Raw genomic sequence first — 25824 nt, 5'->3', positions numbered from 1 at the left:
TAACTGAGGGCATTGGACGTGGGCGCCTTTCGAGACTGGCTTCTTCTTCCCCCTGGCACCCTGTTTCCAGGGGTCGTGCGTGAACGTAGCGCATACCTGACTTCACTCCTTTTTATGGCTGAAGAGTCATCCATGGTGTGGGATGGACCCCATTTTCCTTGCCATGTCTCAGTGGCTGCCATCTAGGCTCTTTTCCCCGTGGGGCCGTCGTGAATACTAACGCTGTGGGAATCCCTGGGCGAGTTCTCTGTGTTCAGTTCTCTTGGGTGAGATTCTGGGTGGAGTTGCCGGGCCATATGGGAACTCTGTTTAACTTTTTGAGAAGGCGCTGCTCTGTTACCCAAAGGGCCGTCACTTTACGCCTCCCCCGGCGACATGCGAGGTCTCTCTTTGTCCTCAGCGTCTTCCGCTTCCAGCGTCCCAGCAGGCGCAAGGTGCCTGTCATCGTGGTTTGGATGGGCATTTCCCTGATGGCCAGTGATGCTCGGCACCTCTCACGGACTTTTTGGCTGCTTGCATTTCTTCTTTGGGAAGGTGTCTATATCTATCCTTTGCCCGTTTTTTAAATATGTAGGGTTGTCTTTCTATTCGAGAGTTGTAAGGGTTCTTTGTATAGTCCCGACGGCCGTCCCTTGTCTCAGATGCAGTTTGCAGGTGTCTCCTCCCATTCTGTGGCTTGTGTTGTCCCTTTCTCCATGGTGTCCTTCAAAGCACAAAAGTTTTTAACTTTGATGAAGTCCACCTTATCAATTGCTTTTATTGCTTGTATTTTGGGTGTAGGATCTAAGAGATCATTGCTTATCCTAAGATCAGAAAGAGCGCCTCCTGTGTTTTCTTCTAAGAGTTTTATACTTTCTGCGTTTAGGTCTGTGATCTTCTTTGGGTTCACTTTTGTGTGTGGTGAGATGTGGGGTCCAAATTCCTTCTTCCCGTGTGGCTGTTCCGGTCGTCCCTGTACCGCTCTAGACTGTTCTTTCCCCGGTGGCTGGTCTCGGCATCCTTGTTGAAATCAGTTGGCCTTCCGTGTTAGAGTTTGTTTCTAGGTGCCGACAGCTGCTGCCAGGTAGGGAGGCACCTCACCGCCAACTTCCAGTCCAGTGCTTCCCCCCACCCCAGCCACGCTCCTCCATCCCACAGCCGTCAGAAGGCAGCGTTCGAGGACATGCACTTAGGAGCACACTTCCCTACATCATTCTGTCTCTGGGCTCCCTTCTGAGCGCCAAGAAAAGCTCACTCTTCCTCAGCTGAGCTTGCTAACCTCCCAGACTGCGTTCTCCCAGCTGGGGGGGCTTCGTGGGAGCGGGAAGCTGTTCCGTCAGCCCCTGCTGCTCCTTCCCCTGCTGCTTGCCATCTTCATTCCCCGCCACACAGAGGCCTCTGCTCCGGCCTGGGGTTGCATACCCGGCTGCCTTTATGCCCTTGGCCTTGGAAGGCCTCAGAAGACCCTGGTGTGGGGGCTCCCTTGCTCCCACTGAGCAAGGCCCATCTAGGACTACTGTTTAGCCTTGTTAACTCCCAGGAAAATGTTTTATTTTGGCAATAGGCTTTTTAAAATTCTAAAGTCTCTTTTCTTTGAACATTTTACAGTACCAGCAGAATACTTTTGAATCGAGCTGTGCTATAATTATTTCCCGTGTCCATGTGTCCAAGCTTAATGTTATGACTTTAGCAAATCACTTGTTATGTGAGGCGCAGAGTGCCGGGTGGTAAGCCCTGGTTCAACAGAAGACCACGAGAAATTGAAAAAGAGAAGTTCAATACTCGTAGGTCCTGGAGGAAGTACATGGCATGCCTTGAGGGGCCGCACAGGGAGGTGAGGGCGGAGTGCAGACTTGGGCCACGTGCCTTTATCAGGGTCTGTGGGTGGAGGGCTCTGGGGTTCCCGGGCTACAGCTGGACTGGTCAGTTCAAACCACGACTGTGGGTTCTGGTAGCCCCACGGGGCTCTCCTCCAAGGGGCACATAGGGGAAGGTGCTGGGGGGGTTGGCGAGGGGCTGTCGATCACAAGGGTGCATTGGGGAAACCCTGTCAGGAGCTTACATTTGCTTGTGATGCTGCAGCTGGTATCTAGGGCATGTGCTTGCGTGAGGGCCGGCGTCCACTCAGGGCGGCCCCTCACACACCCCGCAGGCTGCTGGGCTAGCAAGGTGGATGCCGAGGCAGTGACGGCAGGAGCTGCTGAGCTACACTCTCACAGGATCCTGAAGAAAGACCGCTTTCCTTCCAAAGTAGACCTGCCAGCGTGTGGGGCGGGTGAGGCCACCTGCCCCTGGGCATGCTTGGGTCTTGCTTGTCCCAGGTGGTGAGGGCGTCCGGCAGGTGTGAGTAGGTGAGGCTGTTGGGTGAAGAGGTCACCGTGGAGAAAGGAACATTTGGCCAAAGATGGTTATGATACTGCACGGTAGCAGGGAAGGAGTGTGACCTTTGCTCGTTGTGGTTCTGGCTTCATGTTTGTAGGAGGATGTCCATGTTTCTAGGGACACCTGCTGTGGTACGTACAGAGGGGTGAAGCCACAGGTTCTCCAGAATTTGCCATCAATGCCCCGGGCAGAGAAATACATGTTGATGCATAGAGAAAGAGAGCAAATGAAGCAAAACGTTGATAATCCTGAGTCTGGGTGACACGCGTGCGGAGGGCGAGGGCCTGTCCTTGCTGTTGTGCATGCTTGGAAAGGGTCGGCACCCAGCAGCTCTTGCGGCTGGCGCGGCCCCTCCGTCCCCCTCTCGTGTCTGTGGGCAGCACCCCCGGGCCTAGAGTGGTGCCTCTTCCCGTTGTGTACCCACTTGTGCTTGTCTCTCCCTTTCCTGCGCAGACGTTATATAATGTGAGAGCTGAGATCCTGCCCCCTTCGGGAGCGGAGCACTGTCGGACAGGCTCGCTCTGCTCCCTGGAGGTGTCCATCACGCGGCTCTCGGGCCTCTTGGAGGTGGACAAGGACGAGGCACTGATGGAATCCGACGAGTATTTTTCGACCAAGCTTATGTATGAAGGTAGGTCTGGAGACGTCTTTTCCCCTCACTGCTGGGCTGCTCCAGTGTGTGAAGGGATTGCACCCTCTCTTCCACAGAGTGTAGTGTTCCTTGTCTGAAGAGAGAATGTTCTAGAATCAAAACAGCTCATTTGCATGTTTTATTATGTGGCGTGGTCCTAGGCTGGTAGGATGTTGGACTTGGTTCCCAGGGAGATTCTCAAGCAGTCATTGGGCCAGTGCTGAGAACACGGTGGCTCCTGGAGCTACCCATTCCCTCTCTGCCTGTGATTTGGGGTCTTCCCAACACCACGGGAGCAAGGTCCCAACTCTGTCGCCCCGCGGTCCATGTGTCCTCGAGTCCGGGCCCTTTTCCCTCTGGCCTCCTTTCATCCCCCCCCCCCCCCCCGCCCGCCCCCCCCACCTGGGCTTCCCCCGCGCCCCCCCGTCGCCATCCACCTCCTCCAGGGCCTGGGCTGCTTCGGGAGCAGCTCTCAGTTTGGGGTGTCAGGACCGTTTATGCTCTAAGAAATGGTTGAGGAGCCAAAGATTTCTTTCTTTAGTTACTTAAAAATCACAGTAAACGCATTACATGACCTCATGCTTGACAAAGAACGGTTTTCCAAAACAAAACAAGACAAAAAATAGAAGAATGACATGAATTTGCATTCTTTCAACTCTCCCTAACATCGGGCTTCCCGGAAGGGAGCTGACTTGTCCTCCCTGCTGCGCTCTCAGTGCTGACGTGTGGGACTCTGGCTGAAGGGCGCGTGGATGTGCCAGGGTCGCATAGATCCGTAGTTGGTGAAGGGAGGTAGATTTTAACAGCCTTCCGATAACCGTGGCTGTTCTTCTTTGGCTTTTCACCAGAACTTGACAAGTGGTACTTTTTTCCAGGCCAGTTACAGAATGGAATCTGAATCATGTGAATGAACTCTTCATACTCCGTATCCTCAAATCCTCAGATCTGGCTTGTAGTTTGAGAGGCCCCTTTACCCAGGCATCATCTCGTGGTGCCATGCCTCAGTCACTTGGGAAGCGTGGCTCCTGAGGTGTGCAGATCGCACACATGGGGACGCCTTTCACTGGACAGTATCACAGGCTGGCATCCATTTCCGGCCCACACGGAGCTCACCGGGGTAGCGCGAGGCCTGGGACACTGCCGGGTCACAGTGGCAAAGACCGGTTTTCCGAGATTCTCTTGATCAGTTTCAGATCGTATCATTGGCAACTTCTTTGAGGTGACAGGCTCACGCCCTTCATTTTCGAGACATCTGCCCAGTACCCCAGACCAGAGAGCACCATTGGTGCAGTCCCAGGGAGCTCAGGGACTGGGGGCCCTCTAACGGTGTGCAGCTTCTCGGGAGTCTGTAATCATTTCAGAGTTGCAGTTAAAAAAGATCTTTCCTTAAGGATTGGATTTAATAAAATTAATTTCGACTACGTCACGAAGGACATCCTTAAGTAAAACTGGCAATTTCTGTCCTCCAGTGCATGTGGGGCCTCGGTTCATGCTCAGGCCTTCGGGCCTGGTCACCGGTGCACATGGCAGCCCGGGGAGAAAGGCGGGAGTGTGACCTCCTGGTGCCCCAGGGACCACCCTCTGAGAACTGCTCCTCGTCTCCCTCCCAGATGCCGCTTCAGCCTCTGCATGTCCTTTGGTACCGCTTGTCCCCAGAGGCTCCCCCGTCCCCCTCTGTAGGAAGCCGTCCCTCTGTGACCCCTTCTTCGCTCCTCAGTGGAGCTCCTGGGCCCTGCTCAGTGTCCCCTTGACAGAGCTGCTGTCACCTCTTTGCAAGGCCATCGGCTTGTTGAGGATAAGGCTCCTTTAGATTACATTGAATTACATCACAGTTGTGTTGTAATCATTGGTGCTCGTAACTGCCATATGTTAAGAATGTCCTCTGTGCTGGTAGAAGAAGGGCTTTCCATACATCTCTTTCTGTCTCATCGAGAGGCTCGTCTGAGCGGCAGAGTTGGGATTGGGACCCCCAGTCTGACGCCACCACTTACTAGGGGGACCGCCACCCTGTTCCGCCCCCATTGCAAATTTCACAGCCAGAGCCCCTGTACTCTGGAAGCCTGACACAAAGGTTTTGAGTACAATTGAATCCCTGTTGATTTATTGACTTGAGGAGAAAAAAGTGATTTTCCCTGTGCCTGTCAGATGCACTGTGTCATTAAACCATTCTGTTTCCTGTTGAGGTCAGTTACAAGATGGTGAGTGCGGTATAGAGTGTATCCGGTTTTGGGTTTGCACGCTGGCGTGCGGGACTCCTGATGACTCTTACTTTGCTGTGAACACCGAATGCCCTTCCCGGGGTAAAGCGGTGCTCTCCCTCTGTTCCAGTGGTCGACAACAGTAGCAACTGGGCAGTGTGTGGGAAGAGCTCTGGTGTCCTCTCCATGCCTGTGGTCGCCCAGGCCACTCACCGGGTCCACATGGAGGTGATGCCCCTCTTCGCGGGCTACCTCCCCCTTCCCGACGTCAGGCTGTTTAAATACCTCCCCCATCACTCTGCACACTCCTCACAGCTGGATGCTGGTAAGGACTCTGGGAGATGAAGGGTGCACTCACGGTCGCAGTGAGTGAGAGCTCCATGCGGGGAGGTGGTAACGCCGCCTCGTAGGGACCGGGCTTGCTGATCGGCGGCGTGTGTTTGGTGCTGGTGGGGTTGCAAGCTGCCGGCACCTGCTCCGAAGCCTCCACGGGTCCTCTGAGGGCCCATGCGCTAGATTCTCCTTAAAGGGGCCACCTCACTCATTCTCGTGCTCTGAAGGCGCTCGGGCGGCTCGCTGCTCCCTGGGGTAGGTAACAGGTCCGAGTCGGTGGGCCGTGTCTCACTTCCTGTACACTTTGCAGACAGCTGGATAGAGAACGACAGCCTGTCGGTGGACAAGCGCGTGGATGAGCAGCTGGACAGCAGCAGCATCCAGAGCAGGGGCAGCGTGCACTCGGCCTCCGGCAGCGAGCCCAAAGGCTTGCCCATGCCGCGGCTGCAGGCGCTGCCGCCCGGCCAGGTCTTCAACTCCAGCACGGGCATGCAGGTCCTGGTCATCCCCAGCAAAGATGACCATGTCCTTGAAGTCAGCGTCACATGACCGTGCCTCGGGTCAGCACACGCCCTAGGCCGGGTGTGAACGCACTTGAAGGGATCCTGGCTTCATTGCTCTCTCCACTGCAACATTCTAGCACTAACCAGACTTTCGGTGATTCTGCCTGCCCACAGAAACATCGGAGAATTTCAGCGTGTGGCCGGTCGGCTGAGTTACTGCGGTGTTTTTGTGTTGTCCGTGGTGTAAGATGACTTGTTACTCTCATCTCCCCGTCCCTGTGTTTGTGCTGGTGTCCTCCGGTGTCCGCCCAGAGCCCCACTCCCTTCCATCGCCCCTTCCCTGCTCCCGGAAGATCCGCACTGTGCCCCCTCACCTGGCCGCCTCCCCGTCTGCTGGTTCCGTATGGAGTCCGTGTGCCTTCCAGGGAGACACACGGCAGACCCTGCCATCTTAGTCGTCACACGTGTGTGCCTTCCTGCTCACACGGCTGCCCTCTAGATTCTTGACCAGGTGGATTTGTGAGTCTCTTGGGGGATAAAACACCATTTTTTACCTGAGAGGAGTAGTGCTTTTCTAGACTAACACCCTGTTAGGGCAGCTCAGTGAGGCGGAGGGCTGGGTGGGGAGGGAACAGAACCCTTTCTGTGCCTTGGGGTGTCACACTGGGTGGACCTGGAGCCTCCATTAGCTGGAGCCATCTTAAAGGTACTTTGGGAAGATTAGACCAGGGCCTAAGGGACAACTTGGCATTGAAATAGTTTAGGAACAAATCTTTCTGGAACCCCTGTTCCCCATGATGTTGACTGAATGTCAATATGCACTTGAAATGAAATATGTATTTATTTTAATTATCATTATATATGTGGGGGTTGATATGTTGTTTTCTTCTCACCTTTAAAGTCTTGACATGTCATTGTCACTGTATAATCAATATGTTTCTTCTGCACCTTAAGTCCTAGAGATTAAGAGGCTCCATTTCAGGGGAGACTGGTGGGGGGCCCTCTCCGTGTGCTTCTAGTTTGGTTGTGGGAAGGACGAAAGTCTTGGAATATTCTCTGCTGGTCCACTAAAATTGCAGTCATACCATACCAATGGATTAATTTGCTTTCGGTTGTAAATTTAATTGTACATATGGTTGATTTATTATTTTTAAAAGTACAGACTAACTGATGTAATGTTTATGTATAAGTTGCACCAAAAATCAAGGACAAAATAAATGTGTGTTTGTTTTTACTGGTGTGAGAGTCACAGCTTGTAAATAAGTGTTGGGTGTATGCAGCCTTTTCCAGCTCTCCAAAGCAATGTATTTTTGTACATAAGAAATAGAGAACTCTTACTTCCCTGGGAAAGTGTGGTTGGAATCGAGCTGACTGGACTGATGCAAGCGAGTGTAGTCAGGTCCAGCAGAGGGTGCGGCCTCACGGGAACACCCTCAAGCATGTGAGCCCCAGAGGAAAGGAGCCTTTGCAGCGCTGCTGGTCCTGCTGGTCACCTGTGGGAGAGAGGCTGGTGCGGCCGCGTGGCGGGGAGCAGGGGCCAAGGGACAGCTCGGAGAAACTAGAGCAGAGCAGTTGTGTCCACGCTTCTCTGTGTTGTCTTTCCACTCACCCAAAAAATAAGGTGGTGTCATTCTCCCCACCCTGCCCCATGTCTTTACCATTTACAGAAATTGGAAATGTGTAAAGAAGATCAATACTGGTGTGTTTAATTAAACTTTTCAGAAAATGATCTTCCTTAGGTGCACTTTAAAACTAGTAAGTTTATTAGTCAACTAGTTAGGCAAATTAGAACTTCAGAATCTAATGATAGATAGTTTAGGGTTTCTAAAATAAGTTTTGTCTTACTGTAAAAATTGGTGATTGCCCTACAGATCTGCCAAGCCCTGTGAATGAAGAGATCTTTGAGATTTGATTCTGTCGGAAAAGCCTCACACTGTGTATAATGTGGCTTTTCCCTCTCACCCTCTGGAAGGGGGTGGGGGTGTGATTCAATGGTTACCTTACCTCTGTTTGATTTTTTGTTTCTGGGTTCTAATCCCAGGATGAAATTCTCTAGTTACATAATATACTTAGAGGGAAAAAATGAAGGAGAAATCCAAAAGTTCATGGTGGTTTCTTACTGTTTTCAATTTGTATGAAATCAAATTTATTGCAGGTCTGGTCCCCCCCTCCAATTACCCAAAAGATCTTTTGCAATCTAAGTTACATGGGTGCCCCTATTTTATTTTGTTTTGTTCTACACAAAGGAAAAATGTCACCTAAAACTTCATCTTTTTTTTTTTTTAAAGCAGTACTTGGATTTTTGTTGTCTAAAATAAAATAAGGCTTATGTGTTGGAGACAAGCTGGTTTTGTTAATAAAGATGTAGCCCCTGTTAAATAATTGTGAAGCTGGATATAGAATGTGCATCTAAAAAGCAGAATATGCAACCGTTTTACACATATTGTGGAACATGTAAATACTAGCAAATGGGAAAGGAAATAAGTTATAATTTTGGTGAATTTCATGGGGTTTCCTATGATTGGAAAAATTATAACTGCTGATTCTAATGTGGAAATTGTTGTATTAATCTGAAAATGACTTTTACCTACAGTCCGTTGTCAGCACAGCCGGTCGTGGGTTGGATTCCTGTCCTAGTAAGTCTTGGTTGATATCCCGTAGTTAGCAGAGACAATACACACAGGCTTCTATTCAGTTTTTCTTTAGTGTTTAAAATAAGATTGAGTTATAAAATCAAATCAAAGAAACACTCCAGATGTGTACATAAAATGAAAAGTTATACTACTTTTTAAAGAACAAACTACGCTGATCTCAATGTTTAGCTGTCAACTGTGATCTTTAAAATAAATCCGTGATTTTGGAATTTGATTTTTCATGGAAGTGCCCCTTTCTCTAAATTTATTCATCATCTGTGTCAGGCTACAAGACCCGAGAGTGTGGTTAATACAATTTGCTGGGATTCTGTGACTGGAAAAGGTGGCAAGTTGGTGACTTTGACACTGCAGGTATTAACTCCATTTTCATGGTTTACTATGAGAGTCATTTTTCACATTCTGTAATATATTGTTAGACTAAAACCATTGTATTAAGACTTTAAAATGTAAGCCTTATAATTCTGAAAATACACATTTTAAGAAGAAACTTTGCTGTTTTGAATTTCATTCTTTTGCTGAGGAGCATGAAAGTTGAGTGTGTGAAGTTAAAGAATTTTCCTGTCTTCTCTCCCTAATCCTTGATCCTGACCGATAACACAGATTATTTACTTTGTGGGGAGCATTAGGGATTTTTTCCATAATTCATCAGCCAGTAGCCCGCAGGACAAAGACACTTGTCTTCAGGGCTTGGGGTATTTTTTCGCAGACACAGCTTGACAAACGAACTGTGTGTGTGACGTTTGGTAGCCTCTCTAATGCAATTTCTTCAGCTTCTTCGGCGCGTCCTTGGTTTTACGCGCTCCCCCCGCCCCGCTCACAATGCAGAGCTATTAAGTGAAGGCGAAGCCCGAGCGTCTCACCCACTCGGGGCGTGAACCTTCTGGGCGGCGGCGGCGGCGGGAGCCCCGGCCCTGCTGGGTCAGGCGGGTGCGCGGCCACCGGTGGGGGCGAGGCCCGCGGTCTAGGATCCGTCCCAGGGCGCGGCAGGGGGCGGGCTCGAAGGGCTGGGCTCCGCCTCCGGACGCGGTGGGGGCGTGGCCCGCGGGGCTGGGTCCTGCCTCGAGGCGCGGTGGGGGCGAGGCCCACGGTCTGGGCTCCGCCCCAGGGAGGGGTCGTGGGCGTGGCCTGGGTCCTGGGCCCCGCCTCGGGGTGCGGTGGGGGCGGGGTCTGCAGGCTGGGCTCCGCCTCGGGCGGCGCCGCCCCTCCGGGTCTCCTGGGGGCGCTGTGGTGCGCGGTGGCCGCCAGTCCCGGAAGTGCGTCCTTGGGGCCGACGGGCGGGGCGGGGCGGGGCGCGGCGGCTGCGCGGGGGCGCACGTGCGGCGGCCGCGATGAAGTTCGCGTACCGGGTGAGCCCGTGCGGGGCGGGGGTCCGCGGCGCAGGGTCTGGGGAGCGGAGGCGGGTCGGAGGGCGGGGCTTGGCCGCGCGCGCGCCGGGCCGCACTGTCAGCCTGGAGGCCGCGCGGCTGGCCTCGGGGCCGTGCGCGGCGATCCCCGGGCGGCAAGGGGAGGGCCCCGGGCCCCGGGCCCCGGGCGTCAGGCGTGGGCGGGAGAGAACGGAGCCCCGGCGGGTGACCGGCGGCGGGCCCGCGCGGGCTTCAGGCCCCGTTCCCGGCTCCATGCCGGGGAGCCTGCCTTCATCTTCCTCGGCGGGCAGGTCCCCCGGCCGCCCGCGGGCGGGACGCTGGAGGTTGCCGCCGCGTCCCTGTCCCTGCTGTCCCCGGCTCGGTGTGGCGCTGGCCACAGTGCGGGCCTTCTCCAGCGCCACCCGCACTTCCCCCGAGACCCACACCTGCAGCGCGGGGTGGCCGCCCTCCGCCCTCCGCCCTCCCGTGTCCGGCTCCTCTCCGTCCCGGGGCCACCTGCCTGTTCGGGACGCCGTCACCTGGCTCTCTCCCTGCTTCCCCTGTTGTCCCCACGGTCATTACCACGGTCTGAAAACGCGGGAAGCGATCACAGCGGGCCGCTGCTCGCAGCCTTGTCAGCTGGCCAGGCTTCTCCCCGTGCCCTCCTGCAGCTCCAGACGCTGGCCCTGCCCACTCCTTCGTCCAGGGTCCGGCCTGGGAGGCCCTCCAGGGGTCTGTCCCTGACCCACCTCCGAACCAGCGCCCTTCTCGTGCAGTCTTCCGAGCACTGCACACACTCCGTAATTAGCTCTTCCCTGCCCTGCCTGCCCTGTGTAGAATAGGAGGGCACCGAGGGCACAGACCCTGGGCACAGTGACCTCTCTAGTGCACCCTTCAGTCTGATGACTGAACGAACCGATGAATCCATGGAGTGGACTCCGGCAGTTACTTTGTTGGGGAGGCGTTGAGCCCAAGATGCTGGGGGAGTGCTGTTCTTTGCTGCAGGTGTTCTCCCTCTGCAACGTGGGTCCCCTTCTGTGTATGGAAGCCCCCCAGATGCTCACAGTGGCCCTCACCCTCTTCTTCGGGGGCTTGGAGCCCCTGGGGATTGGGCCACTTACCCTTTTTCTCTCTCACTCCAGCCTGGGCTGCATAGGTGGCCAGGAAGTCTCCCAGGAGGGACCCCAGGAATGGCCAGGGGCCTGAGAGGAGGGGGCTCTGTGCCGTCTCCTGGACCAGAGGCCTCACTTAGCCTTTCCTGGAGTTGAGACATTTTGGGCTTTCGTTGTATTAAGATGGATTATTTCCTTTTCAGTTCTCAAATTTGCTAGGGACGGTCTATCGGTGTGGAAATTTGAATTTTACGTGCGATGGAAATTCAGTGATCAGTCCTGTGGGAAATAGAGTCACTGTATTTGACCTTAAAAAGTAAGTGTGTTGAGACGACTAACAGGAGTGTGTTACAGTCGCTGTTACTGTTACAGCGTGTGGGCAAACGCTGACCTGTCTCCCTCCTCTTCCCCTTCCTAGTGCCCCCCTCCACTTCCCCATTACTTAGAGCAGCCGGGTCAGTAGTGGGACTGGTTTGCTCTAGTCCCTTGGCTAAGCCCTGGGGTCTCAGTCACCTAGGTACTGGGTCTGGAGGCTGCCCTGGACCCCCGCTGGGCCACCGCGGTGCTCAGTGCAGCCCAGTTCTGCTTGCCCGTTTCGCTCTCCTCCCAGACGAGCCTGTGGCTCTGTTCCTTTCTCCTCAAGGGGCAGGACTCCTGAACGGTTGTCACCCCTTCCCAGAGTCACGTGGCCAGGGTGAGAACCTCCTGTCGCCGTGGCTGCCTGGATTTGCGTCCTGCTCTGCAGGTTCTGCCTCCGTGTCTGTACAGTGGGACAATGGGCCCCATCCTCTCCGGGACTTATTTCCTGAAGCTCCCGAGAGCAGTGCCTGGGCGGGGTACCCTGGGCCAGCAGGCGAGATTGTCACGGGCCTGGAGTAAGGACCACACGCTCTGTGAAGGAAAACTAGGAAGTAAAATAATAAGGAACAAAGTCAGAATCCGAGCCAACGGTTGCTTGTTTTTCATATTACTTATTTTCCCATTTTTGCGCATTTTCCCATCTCGTAAGGACAGTTTTACAGGGTTGTGCAGTTCTTATGGTTAATTCCTCCTGTTGAACATTTAGCTCATTTTCAGTGGGGACTTCGTAACATTTGTGGAATCCTCTTGGGACGCACTTCTACAACAAAATGGACAACCGAAGCCCCCCCTTTTATTTACTTTTTTTGTGTGAGAGAGCGTGTGTGCACATGCGTGTGGGCGGGGGCAGAGGGAGAAGGAGAGAGAACCTCAAGCAGACTCCTCACTGAGCATGGAGCCTGACCCAGGGCTCCATTCCATGACCCGGAGTTCACAACTTGAGCCAAAATCAAAAGTCGGACACTCAACCGACTGAGCCACCAGACGCCGCAAACCAAAGCCCATTTTTAAGGTTTTGAATATGCTTTGCCAAATTTTCTCCAGGGACCTGGTCTTATTTCCTCTTCTCCAGCAGGGAGCTGGGGACGAGCTGTGTGCTCTGGCCCTGGAGCTGGCCAGGGACAGAAGGCGGGTAAGGGGCTGGTGGCCCGAGGCCGCCCCTTCCTCGTCTTACGACTGCGACCAGCTACACAGCTGTGGTTTTTGTCTTTTAGCAACAAATCCAACACTCTGCCCTTGGCTACTCGGTACAACATCAGGTGTGTAGGGCTGTCCCCAGACGGCCGCCTGGCCATCATCGTCGATGAAGGTAGGCACCCTCGACCGGGAGGCTGCAGTGCAAACAGCTGGGGGGACAGGCAGGGCAGCGGTTATGGTGACTCAAGGCCAACACCAAGTCCCTCTGGGGATCTAGGCCCCCCAGTCCTCTCCCCCAGTTGCTTCCTTGCCTGGGACCCTAGTGGGCTTTGGGGTGAGGGCATGTGTGGCGGATGTGGACGTGCCCGGCTGTGGTGCCGGGCTGGGCCGTGGCCGCCCTGTCTGGGGCGACTACACATTGGCCTCTCTCCCTCGCTGCAGGGGGGGACGCGCTGCTGGTCAGCTTGGTGTGCAGGTCCGTGCTTCACCACTTCCACTTCAAGGGCTCCGTGCACAGTGTCTCCTTCTCTCCTGATGGCAGGTAGGGGCCTGGAGCTTGGGGCAGGGCGCTGTCCGAGCCTAGGCTCCACGATGGGCGCAGCAGGGCTCGGGGGCTCTTCCGAGCGGAGGTGTGGGCGACGGAGTCTGTGCTCATGCCCTCTCTGGGCTGGGGACAGTCTGTTGGTTGGACTCTGGGCTCCTGCAGGCCCACGTGGCTGCAACCTCGGCTCCCCTCCGCTGGGGCTGGTGCTCCCGTCTTGAGTGGGAGCTTCTAAAGGTTCTCGACCAAAACCGCTTCCAGAACAGTCAGGGTCCTTAGAGGGTCTTGTGGCCTCCAGACAGCAGAGCCACAAAGGAGCCCCTGGCTCGGAGTGGCACTGACCCCCAGCTTTGAGGTCCACAGTGAGGAGAATGTGTGCGGACGCGGTCCTGACTGGACCCAGCCTTGCTTCGGGTTCAAGGGCCCCAGGAGAGAGGGGGGCTCGTTCCTGGGTTGCTCATACCCAGGCTGACCTGGATGTGCCATGGAGGGGGCGGCTCTGGGTTTCAGCTGTGAGCCCCCATCCCACGTCCAGCCTCAGAAACCCCATAGAAGGCAGTGGCCATCCTCTGCGCCCGTTGTGTGGAACCTGTGTTGTCCTTCCAGCTGCCCCAGGGCTGTCCAAGTGGGGCCTGGCCTTGACGGCTGTCCCCCAGGCTGGCGGGAGTGCCAGGGGCGTCTGAGCTCCATGGCAGTGGGGCGGCTGGGTTCAGGGTCCCTGCAGGAAAAGACGGGGGTTGGGGGCCATGGAGAGGCTGGCCCCCACGTTCGCCTCTCATAGGAAGCTGCTCCCGGCAGGGGCGCTGTCCTCAGAGGCTCTGAGCTGGTCTTGGGACTGCGCGGGTGTTGGATCCTGATGGCCCCCGTTTCTGCGGCAGGAAGTTTGTCGTCACAAAAGGCAACATCGCTCAGATGTACCATGCCCCTGGGAGAAAGCGGGAATTCAACGCGTTCGTCCTGGACAAAACCTACTTTGGGCCGTACGATGAGACCACGTGCATCGACTGGACTGACGACTCCAGGTAAGGCCCGGAGGCGGGGCCGGGGGGGAACCCCTGTAACCAGCCTCTTGTTGGATGGGGAGCCTTGGAAATTCTTGTCGAATCCCAAAGTTGCCTTTTGTGGTGGTCTCTCTTGAGCGTCCTGTGGGGCTGGAGGCCATTTGGGCTCCTGGTTGTGAGTTGGGCCTGCACCAGCCTGGCATCTGTCGTGGGAAACCAGAGCGCGGGGTCGGGAGCTTGACGAGGGTGCTAGAATCCATTCCGCCAAATGTCCAGAGCAGCTGTGTCCGTTGGGGGGTGGGGGCTTCTCCCAGCAGGGGGGCCGGCCCCGTCCTCTTACGGCTGCACCCCTCACCGCCCTGAAAGGCTGCTGGCTCGTGCTCAGCTGCCCACAGTCTGCGCAGGGAGAGGTGGGGGCTGGTGGTCGGTGCGGGTTTGTACAGCGGACCACCCCGGGGGCGGGGGTGGGGTGCCCTGCCGCCAAACCTTCCCGCCTCTTCAGCGAGGCGCCACCTATTCCTGTGTCTGGCCGTGTTTGTGCCGTAAGCAGGGTTCCCTCAGGGGTCATAGGGAATCAGGGAGGCGTGAGGAGCAGGGCTCCCCATGTGGCACCGATGGGCTTGGCGGTCGGCTCTCAGGGCTCCCCTGGGCTGCCGTCCCGTGAGGGACTGCTTTGTGAGGAGGGGTAGTGACTCATTCCCTGAGCAACATGGATGGATGCAGCCGACGCTCTGCGGGAGATGCAGGCCGGGCAGACCCGGGCTGGTCCAACCCTGGGCGACTCCCGTGTGCTTGGCTGGCACTCCACCGTGAGCCCTGAGGACGCTCCCTGTCTTCTCTGCCAGGTGCTTTGCAGTCGGGAGCAAAGACATGTCCACGTGGGTGTTTGGAGCTGAGCGCTGGGACAACCTCATCTACTACGCGCTGGGGGGACACAAGGACGTGATCGTGGCCTGCTTCTTTGAATCCAGCAGCCTAGACGTATGTCCCTGTGTCTGCAGCGTCTCGCCTGCCCGGTGGCATCCCAGATCGCAGCCACGCGCCAGGCCTCCCCCTGTAGACACAGGCGCCCTCCCAAGTTACCTGGGGGTGTTTAGGAAGCAGCGGCAGCTGTTGGCTGTCCCTTGGGCATCGCCTCTGCCAGCGCTCGGGGCAGGCTGTGGTGGGACGGGGGAAGCTAAGACCGTGGGTCGGCTGCGTGGCTGGTGGGGGCTGGTGTCACGGTGACCCGCCCCCAGTCGCAGACACTTTCTTTTACAGCTGTACACGCTCAGCCAGGACGGAGCCCTGTGTGTGTGGCAGTGTGACACGCCCCCCGAGGGCCTGCGGCTGAAAGCGCCCACGGGCTGGAAGGCGGAGCTGCTGCAGGGGGCCGAGGAGGAGGAGGAGGAGGAGGAGGAGACCACCGTCCGGGGGAAAGCCACGCCGGCTGCCGAGGAGCAGCAGGGAAAAGTGAAATACTCTCGGCTGGCCAAGTAGGTGTCCCCCCGGGGGGTGGCGGGGCCTCGCACCCTCGAGGCTAACGTGACGCGGAGGCGCAGAGAGCAGGCCCGTCCTGGGGGGCAGGCTGGGAGACCGCCTCACGTCCCAGGTGCAGGGTCATGGAGGCCTGGGGTGGGGCGACGGGGGATTCCTCGGGCGAGAGGGAATGAGAGGCCAGGGCAGCAGGGCCGCGGGTCCTGTGTAGAGCCGGGGCGCGTGGCCTATGGCCTGGGGGTCCCGGGGGGGCTGGGTGCAGGCTGAGATCAGCCTGGCTGTCTGGCGCTCTGTGCACAGCTCTTCTGATTTCCCACCTGCTTAGGTACTTTTTCAATAAAGAGGGAGATTTTAACAACCTGACAGCCGCGGCGTTTCACAAGAAGACCCACCTCTTGGTCACTGGCTTTGCCTCTGGGATCTTCCACCTTCACGAGCTCCCCGAGTTCAACCTCATCCACTCCCTGAGGTGAGCGCCCCACCCGGTGCCGGGGGGGCCCGCGTGTGCTCGCTGACCCCACAGGCCGATGGCGGGCAGTGTTGGGCTGCGCCGTGTGTGTCCCGCTGCGGGGTGAGGGCCGTGGAACGGCCAGGCGGGTGGTGGACAGAGGGGCTCGCGGTGCCGCCGGCCCGCCTTTCAGACGGCGTGCTCTCCCGCGCAGCATCTCTGATCAGAGGATCGCTTCCATCGCTGTCAACGGCTCCGGAGACTGGATCGCTTTTGGCTGCTCAGGTTCGTCTCAGCGCGGGGTCATAGGAGAACGAGAATAGAGCTGCTCTCCGACCGCTGACCGTGGGCCCCCCTGGCCCGCCAGCTCCCGGGAGAAGCCCCTCCCACGGCCCGGTGCGAGCAAGCACAGTGGGTCCTGTGGGAGGGAGCCGTGGGCGTGCAGAACCGGCGCTCCTCTGAGGTGCGACCGCCTTGTAGCCTGAGCCCCCGGCTCGGTCGGCCGCGGGGCTTGTGCTCTGGGCCTCTGGGGGCCGCAGCAGGTGCCTGCGGGACCGTGACTCGGGAGGTCGGAGTCTGGGGGGTGCCCGCTCCCAGGGTGGTGGGGGCGCTGGCCTTGCGGGGTCTGAGGCCAGGGTGCCATTGCCCCGTGTGCCCTGCAGGCCTGGGCCAGCTGCTGGTGTGGGAGTGGCAGAGTGAGTCCTACGTGCTCAAGCAGCAGGGCCATTTCCACAGCATGGCGTCCCTGGCCTACTCCCCCGACGGGCAGTGCATCGTCACCGGCAGTGACGACGGCAAGGTGGGGCTCGGCGGGCGGCAAGGGCTGGGGCCTGGGCTGGGGGGGTGGGCACGGCGTGTCGTCCTGCTGCGCCCCAGGGAGGGAGAGCCAGGCCCCGACTCCGGGGTTCCGCCTGGGGCCCACGGGCTCACCCTGCTGCGTCCGGGCTCGTGAGAAGATGGTCACAGACTACCTGGAGCTGGGTGGGGAGGGCGGGCCGTCGGTTTCTCTGTTCCCGGTTTGGCCTGCATGCATGCAGCCGCTCGGCTGTGGGTTGGTGCGTGGGGGCAGCCGCGTCCTGTGGGCGCGTGTTTGCTGCGCCTTGCGGTATCCCAGCTGGCGAGGGGCTGGCGGGGCCCTGGGGCTGAGGGGCAGGTGCGTGCACGTCTGGGGGGGGCCCTGGTTGGGGCGACCTGTGTGTGCACGCGCGTGCGTGCGCGCCTTCCTGAGCTGTGGCCAGCCCCGCTCCTCATGCCCTTCCCGCTGCAGGTCAAGGTGTGGAACACCCTCAGCGGGTTCTGCTTCGTCACGTTCACGGAGCACTCGAGTGGGGTCACCGGCGTGACCTTCACGGCCACTGGCTATGTCATTGTGAGCTCTTCCATGGACGGGACTGTGCGTGCTTTTGACCTTCACAGGTGACCTTCCCACTCAGTCCTCTGGGTGGGCCGTGATAGTGGGGCTGAGGGGTCGTGGGCTTGCCAGGAAGCACGTGGTATAGACAGGCTCAGGGCAAGCCCGAGCCCTCGGGGCTTTGTGAGCTGTGCCAGCCAGACTGCTGTCTTCGGGCAGGTACCGGAACTTCCGCACCTTCACGTCCCCGCGGCCCACCCAGTTCTCCTGCGTGGCTGTGGACTGCAGCGGGGAGGTCGTTTCTGCCGGCGCCCAGGACTCCTTCGAGGTCTTCATCTGGTCCATGCAGACAGGCAGGCTCCTGGACGTAAGGGCTGCGTGTTGGGAGCTGGGGGGGGCACAGCCCCACGCGGGAGGGCACCTCTGCGGACCCGAGGGGCCGAGCAGCAGCGTGTTGTGGCCGCAGCTCCTCCTCTCCTGCGCTGACAGACCCCTGTCAGCCCGCCCGTCCCGCAGCCTCGGTGCGCGGGCCTAGTACGCGCACGGTCCCCGAGGCTGTCTCTTCACACCTCTCTCTGGGCGCCGTAGGTCCTGTCTGGTCACGAGGGCCCCATCAGCAGTCTGTGCTTTAACCCCGTGAGGTCGGTTCTGGCCAGTGCCTCCTGGGACAGGACTGTGCGCCTGTGGGACATGGCGGACAGCTGGAGGACCACGGAGACGCTGGGCCTGACCTCGGACGGTGGGTGCACGGGGGACGCGGGTACAAAGTGTCACCCGGGGAGGGAGCCTCATCCACCCACCTTGGTGGCCCTGTTCTGTCTCTCGGCGTCGGGCTTCTCTCCAGGAGAGCGAGCCGGGCGCTCCCTCCTGAGCCGCCATCCCTGAGGAGCAGCCGGTGCTCTGTCAGGCCGAGCCTTGGGGAGGACCCCGAGGCGACTGTAGGCGCAGGAGGCCACCTGGGGTCCCAGCATCTGTGTGTGTGGGTGAAGCCGTCCTGCCCCGCACGCCTCACGGGTGGTTCATGGGCCCCTGGGGTCCGCGGGCCTCCACGGTGTCGCTGCTTGTCCGCCCCACCCGGCTCTGGGACGTGCTTTTAGCAGCCAGTGGACGGCCTGGGTCTCTGTGGGGCCTCTAGCTAGTCGGTTTCTAGTCTGTTCTGCGGCTCTGTCAGAAGCACCTCTCGTGACCTCTGGGTGCCTCCCCCCTGCCCGGCCTTGTCTCTCGCCCATGCCCTCCCAGCAGGCTGGCTTTGTGCCTGTCCCGGGACCCCACCTGGACCCTCTTGCCCCCGCCCCCCCCCCCCCCGAGGTGGCTGGGGCCTGGGGGTGGAGCTTCTCTGGGGAGAGCCGGGGGCCCCCACCCGTCGGGCGCTGACTCGGGGTGCTGGGGCCTGCCTGGCTTTTCTGGCTTGAGGTTGGGTGAGGGCACGGGGGGCGCGGCCGCCTGCTGGAGCCTCGGCTCTTCCTCTGGCCCTGATGACGCGTCTCTTTTCAGCTCTGGCTGTGACCTTTCGCCCTGACGGTGCGGAGCTGGCTGTGGCCACCCTGAACTCCCAGATCACCTTTTGGGACCCTGAGAACGCCGTGCAGACGGGTTCCATCGAGGGCAGGCATGACCTCAAGACGGGCAGGAAGGAGCTGGATAAGGTCACCGCCAAGCACTCAGCCAAGGGGAAGTGAGTGCGTCAGCGAGCGGGTGCGGTGGGTCCTGCCCCGAAGCCTGGGGGCCTGTGCGGTCACGGGGCTCTTCCCCGGGGGGGGCACGGAGCCTGCATCGGGGTGTGATTAGTCGGCCTCTGTGTCCTCACGCCACTTGGGCTTCGGGAGCCGGTAGGGACCAGCGTCTGTGAGCACATCTGTCCTCACGTCTTTCGGGGTGTGTGTGTCTTGGAGGTTCCAGGGTTCGCTTCTGTGAGGAACTGGAGCGTTTTTCAAAGTGGCTGCGCCACCCGCAGGGGCTGCTTCCCCACACACCAGCAAGACCCGTTCCTGCGTGGCGTTTAAACGACAGCCCTCTGGGGCCGGGTGTGAGGCGCTGTGTGTGCGAGGTTCTGCCTCGGTTCCTGAAGGCTGGGGCCGTCCGGCGTCTTCTCGTTCGCACGCGGGGTCTGGAGAAGGTCCTTCCGGGGCATCTGCTCCCGGAATTGGCTTGTCTTTACTGCGGTGTCATGAGAGTTCATGTATTCGAGATGGGCGAGGCTCGACAGATCTGGGGGTGGAAATCCCTCTTTCTGCCCTGAGGGCTCCTTTCATTGTCGACGGCGTCTTTGGAGCATGAACGTGTTCAGATTTGATGAAGTCTTGTTTGGTTTCCTTCTGCTGTTCACGCTCTTTGTTGTCGCACGTAACGCTGTCACACATCCCGTGAGCAGCCGGGCCAGTGTGTGCCCAGCTTCTGCTCGCAGGGGGCCGAGCCGGCACCCCTGCCAGGGGCCACTGTGCACGTGGCAGGCGAGGTGGCCTCCTTGTCCTTCTGGCTTTGACAAGGAAATCCTGCCCCTTGAGCCACGTGGGCCTCCCGTGAAAGGGTCGTGTCTCTGGGGAGGTCCCTCCTGGGGGTGGTGTGGCCGTGGAGCAGAGCAGGTGACAGCGTCTTGTGAGGCCCGGGCCAGAGCCCTGCCGAGGATGCTGGGGGCGCTGTTTGCCTTCTGCGGCTCGGGGGGAGCACCGCACGTCGGGGGGCTCTGGGTGGTGACTACCCTCGTGTCCTCTCTGCTTCAGGGCCTTCACCACTTTGTGCTACTCTGCGGACGGCCAGAGCGTCCTGGCGGGAGGGATGTCCAAGTTCGTGTGCATCTATCATGTCAAGGAGCAGATCCTCAGGAAGAAGTTTGAGATCTCCTGCAACCTCTCCCTGGACGCCATGGAGGTGAGGGAACACGCAGGTCTGCCTGGCCTGGCCCTGCCCTCCACGCACCCCGGCCCCGCTGCAGGGCGAGGCCTGTCCCCTCCTGAGTGACTCCGGGGGCACGCGTGCTCGCTGCTTCCCTGAGGACGGGCAGGCTAAGCGAGCAGACGCCCCCGGGTATGCCGGCCCCGCAGAGGCTCACGAGGGCCCTTGCGAGGGCTGCATCAGAGTCCGAGCCCCCTGGAGGCGGCAGCGGGGCCCGAGCCCGCCTGCAGCAGGCTCTGAGGGCAGGTTCCTTCTCGCACGGGGTGAGGACGGGCTTGTCGCTGTCTCGGGATCCGCGTGTCCCGTGGGTGTTTCTTCTCCGGTGTTTGTGGCACGTGAGCCAAGCAGGGGCTGGGGGCCGGGCTCATGCCCTCCACCTGATGGGCGGGACACCTGGGATTTTGTCCTTCTAGGAGTTTTTGAACCGAAGGAAAATGACGGAGTTTGGCAACCTGGCGCTAATCGATCAAGATGCTGGGGTGGAGGATGGAGTTGTGATACCACTGCCGGGTGTAAAGAAAGGTGAGCGGAGGGCCCCTCGTGTCCCCCAAGGCCCCAGCCGCAGCAGGCCGCCCTGCCCACCACCCACTTTTCCTGGGTGACAGCGGCTTTGCTCTCCTATTGGGGCCACGGTGATTGTGTCCGGGAGCTCTTGTTCCACACGGGTGGCCCGCGGCCCCCTTGCCTGTCTGGGCTTGTGGCTTTGCTTTCTGGCCGCTGCCCAACCCTGTGCCTCGCGCTCACCCCCACATGGGCCACAAGGAGGGTTCCAAGGTCAGGGAGCTGGCAGTCGAGGAGGCCCAAGTGGGGCACACCCCTCACGGGGACAGGGCAAGAAACAGGGAGCCCTTGGGCCCTGGTAGACCGTCAGGAGAGGACATCCGCCAGCTAGAAAGTCGGTGTGCGGGCCCTGGACACGCAGCTGCCTTGCCCTGTCCGCCTCCCCCGATGCCGGCCTCCCCACCCCCCCACGGTGCCGGCCTCCCTGCTGGTGCCGGCCTGGGCCAGCTCCTTCTAGCCCTGGCTCATGCCACTCCGAGTGCCCAGGAGCCCAGCCTGCATGTGGGGGAGCGGGGGCACCTCAGCGACCAGCTGGGTGATGGGGGGAGGACTGCACCATCGATGCGGGCCTGAAGCAGCTCCTGCTTGTGCCACATGTGTTCTCGGGCATCTCTTAATGAAAACAGGTCCCTAACTCCTCAGTGATGTGCAGAGGTGGTTCTCAGCCTGTCTGGAGACATTTTGATGGTCACAGTTTGAGCAGAGCAGGTGCTGTGGGCGTTGAGTGTGGGGAGACCAGGGGGTCTGTTGGACCCATGAGGACGCAGCCCCAAAGTGTTGGTCATCCTGAGGTCGAGAGCCCCCAGCAGAGTATTTCTGAGGAGATAGGTGGTCTCCAGAGAGGAGCCCGACTTTTCTCAGATGATTTGCGTGTCATTGAGTTTCATACTACAGGAAAGTATCATTCTTTAAGCAGCAGATATGAAAATAAATTTGCAGGAGGGATTCACATGATGCCCAGTGAGGATGAGCCTCCACTGCACAGAGCTGCCTTGTGCAGTTGCGTGATTTGTGCACTGCACAAAGTGCTGGGCAAAATGGGCAGGTGGGGATTGGAGCCACCCTGCCTCACAGCCCCGGGGCTGGGCTGAGGCCTTTGCCAGATGTCTGCTGGCCAAGCTGAGTGGACGCTCCTGGGAGCAGGGGCTCCGAGGGCTCATCTGTGGAGGCCTGCGGTGCCCAGGAAGCAGCTGCTGGGGCCCTGGGCCAGGACTCATCTGCTGCATGTGCAGACAGAGTGGGAAGGCTAGGGGGCAGGGCCGCTGCTCTTGATGGGCCCAGAGCAGCAAGGGGGCCCTCCTCTTGTCCGGTGAGTGGTAAGGGAGGTGCCGCCCTGTTTTCCAGGTGACATGAGCTCTCGGCACTTCAAGCCTGAAATCAGGGTGACGTCACTTCGCTTCTCTCCCACCGGTGAGCCCCGAGCAGCAGGTTGTTGGTGCTGGGAAGGGTGGGGGTCAGTCCTGCTGGGCTTCTGGGCCCAGGGTGCACACCGTGGGCCCGTCACCTCTGCTCTCAGGGACAAGGTTGGGCAGAGCTTCTGGCTGGCCCTGGGCCCTGCTGTTCTTCCAGAGGACACTGAAGGGGGTGGCCTCAGTCCCGCTGGGCGTTGAAACGGGGAGGCGGGCACCCGCCCTGAGCACCACTCAGGTGTGCAGTCGTCGGAGGGGCCGCAGGGGAGGGTCTGTGCCCATGGGGCCTGGGACCATTAGGTAAATGCGGTCCCGCGGGGCAAGCAGGACAGAGGCTGGTGGTGGGCTTGTCTGCGGGGTGATGGCTGGCCCTCCCCCGCATCGAGCGAGTGACGGGAGCAGCAGGCCGCAGTGTCTGGCCGTGTGCTGCTATGCGAGCCGGGCTGCAGACCGTGGCCGGGGACGACTCCGGCAGCCCCTCGTTCGGGCGCCTGCGGATTTCCGGACCGCCGTGCTCGTTGTGCGTCGTCCCTGGGCCCCGCGGTGCCGCTGCAGCGTCTCGGCAGAGGCCGCGTGGCCCGCAGAGACGAGTGTGCGCCCTCACGGAGGAGCTGACCGGGGCTGGTGCAGGCAGACGGCGTGGAGCGTGCACGGGCGTGTCTGCTCCCTTCAGCGACCCGGCGCCCCTCCCAGAGGAGCCGGCGGCTGGGGCGGGAGTGGGAGGAAGGCATCCCCGGGCACCTTTCCTGCTATCGCGCTTGGGGTCACGAGGACATACCCGGTACCTGTTCTTTAAAAAAGTGGGGAAAAGGGCGCCTGGGTGGCTCAGTTGGTTAAGCGACTGCCTTCGGCTCAGGTCATGATCCTGGAGTCCCGGGATCGAGTCCCGCATTGGGCTCCCTGCTCGGCAGGGAGTCTGCTTCTCCCTCTGACCCTCCCCCCTCTCATGTGCTCTCTCTCATTCTCTCGCTCTCAAATAAATAAATAAAATCTTTAAAAAAAAAAAAAAAGTGGGGAAAAGTGAAAATCGGTGTTTAGGAAGGCCCTCGACGGCTTGGTTTCCCAGGGCGCTGCTGGGCGGCCACCACCACCGAGGGGCTCGTCGTCTACTCCCTGGACACCCAGATGCTGTTTGACCCGTTTGAGTTGGACACCGGCGTCACCCCTGTGCGGATTCGGGCGGCCCTGCGCCAGCAGGACTACACCAGGGCCATCCTCCTGGCCTTCCGGCTCAACGAGAGGAAGCTGCTGCAGGAGGTGCTGGAGTCGGTGCCCTGGGACGAGGGTGAGCGCCGGGACAGGGCCCAGGAGGGGCCGTGAGCACCCGCATCTGTGCCTGGCGGCTAGGGTCTTGGGTCCCTGCAGAGCCGTCCTCACTTTTTCTCCTGATGGGAGAGTTCTCTGCAAAGTGAGCCCAGTTTTCTCCTTTTCCCACAGTTGAAGTTGTCAGCTCCTCGCTTCCTGAGTTGTACGTGGAAAAAGTGCTGGAGTTCTTAGCTTCATCCTTTGAAGTGTCTCGCCACCTGGAATTCTACCTCATATGGGCTCAGAAATTGCTTCTGGTGCACGGGCAGAAGCTGAAGTCCAGGTAAGATGCGCTTCCCTGCGCGGTTGGCTGTGAGTCCTGCCGCTCGGCTGGGCTGTGTAGGTCAGAGGGGGAGCTGTGTGCACGCCCATGAGAGGGGCTGCGTGGCGTTTGGCTGAGGCTGTGCACTGAGGCGGGTCTCCTTTGCAGAGTGGGGAAGGTGCTGCCAGCCGTTCAGTTCCTTCAGAAGAGCATCCAGCGGCACTTGGACGACGTCTCCAAGCTGTACGTGTTGCCGGCATGGTTGGTGGGCAGGGCCGGGGTGGCCCCATCCCCAGCTGGTTCCACACGGGGGGCTGCCCCACGGTGGGACTCGAGGTGGGCCAGCTTCAGGCGTGGCTGGGAGTTGAAAAGAGAGTGCTGTCCCAGTGAAAGCAGTGGGCAGAGAGAGCCTAGGGTGTCCGGGCTGTCTTCGGGGCCCGTGTCCAGGTGTCCCCACTCCATCTGCAGAGGCGTGTTCTCTGCCCTTGCGGGTGTCTGCCCAGTCACAGTGTCCGTAGGCAGAGGCCTGTTCTGTCCTTGATGGCTTTCTCAGTCTTTAGGAGCCTAGAACAAGCCCTTCCTCCGGGAGGCTTTTCTTCTGAGAGTCCTGACCACCCGCTGGGACACCGTGGGGGCGTGGGGGGCCTGCGTCAATTCTGCCATGTGCCCGGGAGGGCCTGCTCTTTGTTGAGGCCTCCGTGAGTCTGCAGAGCTCAGTCTGAGAGACCGAGTGCCTCCCGTGAGACCGGTTCCTTGTAACTTGGCATTCCTGTCAATGCGTCGTTCCCGGGACTCCTGCCTGTAGTGATTTGCTGCTGATGCATAGAGCGCAGCTAGCTGTTATGTATTAATCCGGGGGGGGGGGGGGGGGGGGGGCTCTAGTTATGTTGCCAAACCTGGATTTTGTTGAGGTTTCCTGCAGGGACGATGGTTTCCTCATTAGTCTTTTTGCTCATTCTTACCGGGTGGTTTCCTTCGGGAAACGAGGGTGTGATTTTTCTCTTTACTTTGTTCACATGGGGAATGAACTGAGCCCAGGTGTCCCTCTCTGCTCATGGCCGTGAAGCTGTGCAGCAGCCCCTTCCTCGGGCTCTGGTGGGACTGGGGCGGCCGCGTGGGTCGCCGTGGCTGGTCGCTCTCGGGGTCACAGAGAAGGTGCTTGGGCGCCAGGTGAGCCAGAGTCTTGATAGGAGAGAAAAGCTGTCGCTTTTCCTGACGGGACTCCTGTGCACTTTGAACAGGTGTGACTGGAACCGCTATAACATCCAGTACGCTCTGGCTGTGTCCAAGCAGCGGGGCCTGAAACGCCCCTCAGAACCGCTGGGAAGCGACGAGGAAGCAAACGCGTCCGATGACGACACTCTGCATCTGCTCGGCACAGGACAGGGGGACGGGGATGGGCAGCTGATGTAGGGCCGGCCACGTTCCCAACCCTCCTTGTTTTGGTTAAGACCCCCGAAGAGACGGAGCCCCGTGGCCTGGGCCCGGGAAGCGAGTGGGAGGGTGGTGCAGAGACAGCGACTTCCTGTAGGCGCCAAACACGGCTGCAGCGCCGGGGCCGGTCGCCTGCTCCCGGGCCAGCACCGGCTTGGCACTCGGCCCGGGGCCCACGTGGTGTGGGCCGAATGAACGCTGCTCGTCTACTGTTGGAAACGCTTCTCTGGAGAGGTGAATGGGATCGTTTTTATAGACTGGAACTTTGTGTGACCGATATTTATATGTTTTACAGTTTTGATGATAGATTTAGAGATGAAAAAATGAGGTTTTCTACGATAAAAGTATGGATTAAATCAACTCTGAATTGAAAGTGTTTATACTGTATCCTGGGTCATGCAGAGAGATTGGGGCCACCTGCCTGTTGGCCTCTCTGTGCTGGGGGGATGAGTGAGCAGGGCTGCTGGAATGCTCACCACGTCCCAGCCTGCATGGCCCCCAGCCCTGGCCGC

The 25824-nt window shown here is 59.1% G+C and overlaps 2 protein-coding genes across 5 annotated transcripts in view; both read left to right on the top strand.

Moving 5' to 3' along the window:
- Positions 1 to 9167, top strand: part of TRAPPC10 (trafficking protein particle complex 10) — a 99648-nt gene extending 90481 nt beyond the window's left edge. For all 4 annotated transcript variants that reach the window (XM_035030064.1, XM_035030062.1, XM_035030063.1 and 1 more), the window contains 3 exons: positions 2815 to 2992; positions 5321 to 5515; positions 5834 to 9167. In XM_035030064.1, the coding sequence (XP_034885955.1) occupies positions 2815 to 2992; positions 5321 to 5515; positions 5834 to 6072 (612 nt within the window). In that variant the 3' untranslated portion in view covers positions 6073 to 9167. The remainder of the gene's footprint in view (positions 1 to 2814; positions 2993 to 5320; positions 5516 to 5833) is intronic.
- An 801-nt stretch (positions 9168 to 9968) lies between these two features.
- On the top strand, positions 9969 to 25690 carry PWP2 (PWP2 small subunit processome component). Its single transcript, XM_035030066.1, has 21 exons — positions 9969 to 10026; positions 11339 to 11451; positions 12710 to 12804; positions 13074 to 13173; positions 14052 to 14195; positions 15020 to 15155; positions 15435 to 15649; positions 15976 to 16119; positions 16313 to 16383; positions 16761 to 16897; positions 17366 to 17514; positions 17669 to 17816; positions 18038 to 18188; positions 18944 to 19124; positions 20170 to 20317; positions 20755 to 20863; positions 22247 to 22312; positions 23378 to 23596; positions 23749 to 23899; positions 24047 to 24121; positions 25120 to 25690. The coding sequence occupies exons 1-21, from the start codon at positions 10009 to 10011 to the stop codon at positions 25289 to 25291; spliced, it is 2742 nt and encodes a 913-aa protein (XP_034885957.1). The 5' UTR covers positions 9969 to 10008; the 3' UTR covers positions 25292 to 25690.
- The last annotated feature ends 134 nt before the right edge of the window (positions 25691 to 25824 follow it).

Source organism: Mirounga leonina, unplaced genomic scaffold (genome assembly GCF_011800145.1).
Source record: "Mirounga leonina isolate KUSES-001 unplaced genomic scaffold, KU_Mleo_1.0 Mir_353, whole genome shotgun sequence".
NCBI classification, from domain to species: Eukaryota; Metazoa; Chordata; class Mammalia; order Carnivora; family Phocidae; genus Mirounga; species Mirounga leonina.
The sequence above is the reverse complement of the archived record's forward strand: the minus strand, read 5'-3'. Positions and strand labels throughout refer to the sequence as shown.